This window comes from Oratosquilla oratoria, unplaced genomic scaffold (genome assembly GCF_046742065.1).
Source record: "Oratosquilla oratoria isolate Oo_2021 unplaced genomic scaffold, ASM4674206v1 SCAFFOLD45, whole genome shotgun sequence".
In the NCBI taxonomy this organism is placed as follows: Eukaryota; Metazoa; Arthropoda; class Malacostraca; order Stomatopoda; family Squillidae; genus Oratosquilla; species Oratosquilla oratoria.
In genome coordinates this window covers 3587509-3593508 of record NW_027467710.1, presented here as the reverse complement: position 1 = coordinate 3593508, position 6000 = coordinate 3587509, and the positions used below count along the sequence as shown (strand labels likewise).

General features: G+C 39.2%; 1 protein-coding gene across 1 annotated transcript in view; it reads right to left on the bottom strand.

Annotated features, from left to right (window-relative positions):
• Positions 1-521: 521 nt before the first annotated feature.
• The window catches only part of LOC143023169 (kinetochore-associated protein 1-like), a 182299-nt gene continuing 176820 nt past the window's right edge, over positions 522-6000 (bottom strand). Inside the window, exon 30 of the mRNA XM_076181690.1 lies at positions 522-3180. Within this exon, the coding sequence (XP_076037805.1) occupies positions 3160-3180 (21 nt within the window). The 3' untranslated portion in view covers positions 522-3159. The remainder of the gene's footprint in view (positions 3181-6000) is intronic.

Below are 6000 nucleotides of genomic sequence, written 5' to 3'. Positions count from 1 at the left end.
ATGACCCTTCCTGCTAGCCACTGCTTCCACATTTCCGTCGCAATTCTCCAGCTCACATCTCATGGTCTTCAAGGAACACTGAGCTCTAGTTAAGTTTTCCGAATTTTCTAATCTGGCACGAATCATGATGATGCAGGTCACTCTTCTAATATTCCAGTGCTTTCCAGTTGTCCATGCCCTCTAGCTCTCACACCTGCTAATAGTAGTATATATATATATATATATATATATATATATATATATATATATATATATATATATATAAAAAAAAAAAAAAAAAAAAAAAAAAAAAAATAATAATAATAATAATAATAATAATAAAATAAAATAAAAATAAATACAAATCAAATTTATCGTGAACACTGTATATAGGCCAAAAGGCCTCTCGCCCCTTGGATGGAAGGTGGCCTAAAGATAACTTATCATATTTTGGAATATATCTAACAAACTGCTGCAATTTTTCTTCCAGTGTAGCTAAGGTTAATGAGTAACAAAATCTATGAAATCATATATATTTAGTATGATATTCAAACCATTCACCTGTCGTACTGGAGACAACGAGTTTTTGCACAAATGTCAATAAGATGAATTATGGAATATATATATATATATACATATTAACCACTTCGGTACAATTACGCCTACATAGGCATCATGAGGATGCAGGCATTGGCATCTTGATTATATATATTTTTTGCAGCTGTACACGAGTTATCCCTAGATTCTGTGAACTGGTCTGATCAGGTTTTCTGTGTTTATTATTACTCAGAGTAAAAGAGAATGAGTAATAGAGCAGTGACTTTATATTTTATGATGCGAATAGTGTGATACATCGTTCATATGGCATCTAACGCTGTGCACAAGAATTAGACTTGTACTGAAGTGGATAACTAGATATTGTGTATGAAGCAGGTGCATTGCTTTGACATGGCCACCCTGACTTAAAAAGGGGAAAATGGCCTTAAGGTATATGTATATACATTTGTGTGTGTGTGTGAGAGTAATATATTACATATCTAAACAAAATTTAAATGAGTGGACAATACACATTAATATATGGACTAAATTCAGTCAATCAAGAATCCAAGTTTAATCCAAATTCAACACTTGTCTCACTACATATTAAATCTCTCTGCTGTGTTTGAGATTTTGCTTATTAGTGACCTGGCACTGGAACAGTGAGGTTATTCATTATTAAAAATTTCATGACAATCGCATTCTAATGTTATACTTTAAGGTCCATATGGAAGACTAATAAGATATGTGAGAGGAAAAAGTCATGGAAGCAATTTATGAGCTCCTCCAGCTGCCACTCAGGAAAATTTACATTTTAAGCCTCTTTTTGAAGAAAAATTATATGGATTTATTAATAACATTAATAATTTTTGTGGTAAGACATATATGTGAGAAAGCTTTAGGAAAAGGTAAGGATGTTTTTTGGGCTTTTATGGATTTGGAAAAGGCTTATGACAAGGTAGACAGGAAGGCACTGTGGGAGGTATTGCAGATATATGGGATAAGAGGAAAGCTTTTAAGAGCAGTCAAGAGTTTTTATGAGAGTAGTGGAGCTTGTGTTAGGGTTAGAAATGGAGTGTGCGAGTGGTTTGAGGTAAAGGGGACAGAGAGGGGGGGGGGCACTGATTTAATGAAGCTGCCTTACTGTGAATGTGCTGTGTCTTCTGACACTGTTTCTGACCCAGGGGCAGGGCCACGACATGGGTAAGTCCCGCCCCCCCACACCACCACTACCTTCCACATTTGATGGTCACTAACACGATTCACATGTAACATTCATCCACAAAATGTTTATAAACACATCATTCATGTACACAACTCATGATGAATAAATCATGCATCAAAAGTACATTAGGGGGAATTTGATTTATCTTCTTTTCACCAAAAGTGTCCCCCCCCCCCTGCCCCTCCCCTTGTTGGGGCCCTGCCCAGGGGTGTGGAGATGCAGGGATGACCAGTCATCCAGGAGGTGCCAAGATAAGAGGGAGGGAAGGGGGTGGATGGGAGTGGAGTATGTTGGGGATGGAATGGGTAGAAGTCATTTTTATGTCTTGTTTTTTGGCTACCTCCCTTGTAACAGGGAAAAAGCCTTTAGTATATGTATTTTAGTTTTTAACCTTTCATCTGAGTGGTAGTAGGGTGGGTAGATTTGTGGGCACAGGGCCTCGTGTGAAAATACCATCAGGCGATAGCTTGATTTACACACCACCCTTACTGGTCATGTTCACAAGCAAAAATCCTGCCCCTCCCCCCAATAATCATGACACTTAAGCAGCTACCATACAGATCTTGCTTTTGGAACTCTTAACCCCTTCCATACGGTGCCGCCTACGTAGGTGGCATGGGGAGCAAGTGGATACGCGAGGCTGCCATATCAGCATCTTGATTATATTTATTGTAGTTGTCCCTGCGTAACTGACATACTCTCTAAATTGGCTTCATCACATTTTCTATGGTTATCAAAATTCACGGGTGAAAGAGAGAACGATCGATATAAGCGGTGACTATTTTTTATTATGCGAGTATTATGACGCAACATCGTACGTCTGGCAGCTAATGCTGCCCGCGAGATTTTGGCCTGGAGTGAAGTGGTTAACCTCTTCACTCCGGGGCACATCGCACGTCTGGCAGCTTTAGCTGCCCGACGTGCGATGTTGTGTCATAATAATCGCATTATAAAAAATAAAGTCAGTGCTCAATCGTTCGTTCTCTTTCACCCATGTATTTTGATAACCATAGAAAACTGATGAAGCCAGTTTAGAGAGAATGAAAATTATGTAGGTACGACTACAATAAATATAATCAAGATGGCGACGTTGGCATCATCGAGTACCCACTTGCTCCTCATGCCGCCTACGTAGACGTCACCGTATGGAAATGGTTAAAAAAAGGCATAGAATCACTGCAGTCACCAGGTGTGTTATGACAAAAAGGATTAAGATAAGTGAACAAGCAGTACTTCGAAACCTCATTCTTCCATTACACCAATGTTTCTTGTATTTTTTGTTTTTGTTTCAGATCCTTTCTTATGATAGTCCTATTCTTCTTTCTTGAACCAAATTAATATTACCAGTCTTCAAGTCCAACAGGAACTATCAAAATCATCCTAGTCTATCAATATTCCTTCATCCAAAGCACTAGTGTTCAAAGAAGATCCAGTAGATCCTGAAAAAATTCAATTTAGTTTTATAAAATAGTACCAGAATTTTGTTCATGATCAATTTGTATAAACACTTAACAAGGTAACATCATTGACAAACTTTTCTTATTAATGCCAGATTACTTTATTTAGCTAGAGTGGACACTAGATTGCAATGTCCTAAGCTGATTGGTATATGTATGTTCATTAGTCACTCACACACATACTGCCTATCTCTTCCTTTTTACTCTCATCTGTACAACAACTATGCACATTAAAAGACCCAAACCTTAGGGTTCTGGTTTGAAAACTCCCAGACCACCACCCCCTCCCCCCCCCTTTTTTATGGGTGGGGGTGGGATTCTTTTCCCCACCACAGGGAATGAAAAATAAACAAATAAATAAATAAATAAAATAATAATATTCAGAGAAGTGGTACAGGACAATTTTTTCTCTATGAACGGGATTTTCTCTATCACAGACAAAATGATGCGTGGCTTTGGTCTGTAGGGGCACCCATATAGACCCTGAAGTATCAGCTGCATGCTACTGAGCAGCTTTTAACCCCACAATAACATGCAGCCAATACCCCAGATGGGGTGGCACTGAATGAAACAGTTGAAAGGGAGGGGCAAGTTTAGTTTGGGAGTGTAGTTGGGAGGGTGTCGGAAGTGAAGAGAGGACAAGGATGACATGGGGCGGCTATACTACAGTAGTAAGTGAAGAGATAGGTAAACGTGTGGTGGACTGGAAGGTTTCTTTAAGGTTACTGTAGATGAAGGTGAAACTGGGAAGGGAAATGTGGGTTTTTGCAAGTGTATATGGGCCTGGTAGTGAGAAGAGTGTAGAGGAAAGGAAGACTTTTTAGATAGATTTAACCTCTTCACTATGAGTCAAATTCTTGTGGTGATATATGATGATTCAATGATGCACCACAATACTTGCATTATAAAACATAAAACTACAGCTGTATTACTTGTTCTCTTTCACTCTGAATATTAATAACTACAGAAAATATGATCAAGCCAGTTCACAGAATATGGGGGACACTTGGCTAAAACTACAAAATAAATATAATCAAGACTACTATGCCAGCATCCTCATATACCCATTCGTGCCTCATGATTCCTACACAGATAAGTGCATAGAGGATTTAGGGAAAATGTCAATGTAGTGGTATTGGGAGATCTTAATGCTAGGGTAGGAAATGAACCAATAGATGGAGTGGTTGGGAAGTGTGGAGTTCCAGGAAAAAATTGTAGTGGAGAGTTGATGGTGGAGATGCCTAGAAACGGAGCTGATAATAGCAAAAACAGTGTTTAGGAAGAAAGTCAAGCATAAGTACACATGGGAGAGGGTGGTGGATGGAAGGGTGGTAGATAGGGCATTAATGGACTATATAGTGGTAACCAGGAGAATAGTAGGAAGAGTTTTGGATGTACATGTTCTAAGGGGAGAGTGGGGGAATATCAGATAATTTTTGGTGGAAGGTAAGTTGAGAGTGGAGAATAGATGGAGAAAGAAAAGGACAGAAGATAGGGAGGTGCTTAGAGTAAACTGCTTTAATGAGATAGAAAAGGAGTACAAGAAGAAGCTGAGAGAGGAGTGGGAGGAAGTGAAGGATTGAGTAGAACTAGGAGTAGAGAAGGAATGAGGATGGTTCAATTAAAGAGTCACAAGATGTGCAAAGTTGGTGTGTGGAACAAGGAGGACTGGAGGAAATAGAAGGAAGGGTTGAGTGGTGGGATGAGGGGGCAAAGAAGGTTGTAGAAGAGAAGCAAGCATTCACAGATTGGATACAAAATAGGACAAGGGAATCATATGAGAGCTACAAAAAGAAGTAAAGCATAAGATAAAGGAGGCAAAGAGGAGACCAGATGTGAAATGGGGTATGACAGAAAATTTTGAAAGTAATAAAAAGATGTTTTGGAAGGAAATTAAGAGAGGAAGAGGAGACAAATCAAGTAGGGAAGGAAAAAGGTGCAGATGGTGAGATAATGGAAAAAAACAGCAGTAAAAGGAAGATGGGCAGAGTATTTTTGAGAGTTGCTAAATGTGAAGGAGGATAGGGAGGGTATGGTAGTTGCAGTGTGAAGTGCTAAGAAAATGATAGTGATGAGTGAGGAAAATGGAAGAGAAATAAGGAAAGATGAGGTGAAAGCAGTTGTTAAAATGATGAGAGTAGGTAAGGCACCTTGGTTGGATGAGTGTCATGTGGAGTGTCTAAAAATGGAAGGTACAGTGATGGTGAGGTTATTTAATCTTTAAAAGAGGGTAGAGTGCCGGAGGATTGGAGGAGTGCCTGTATAGTTCAATTTTACATTGTACAAGGGGACAAGTATGAGTGTAGTAGTTTCAGAGGGATCACTTTGTTGAGTGTAGTTGGGAAGGCTTATGGGTTCTGATTGAGAAGATTAGGAGAGGAACAGAGGGAGTAATTGGTGAGGAACAGTGTGAGTTTGGGACAGGTATGAGTTGCATGGATCAGGTTTTTGTGGTAAGACATATGTGAGAAAGCTTTAGGAAAAGGTAAAGATGTTTTTTGGGCCTTTATGGATTTGTAAAAGGCTTATGACAGGGTAGGCATGAAGGCACTGTGGGAGGTATTGCAGATATGTGATAGGAGAGCTGTTAAGAGTAGTCAAGAGTTTTTAAAACAGTAGTAGAGCCTATGTTAGAGTCAGAAATGAAGATAGTGAGTGGTTTGAAGTAAAGGTGGGACTTCATCAGGGATGTGTTTTGTCATCTTGGCTGTTCAATTTATACATGGATGGGATGGTGTGAGAGGTAAACACAAGGGGAATGGGTCGGGGACTGGAGATGGTTAAAGAAAATGGAGAAAATTG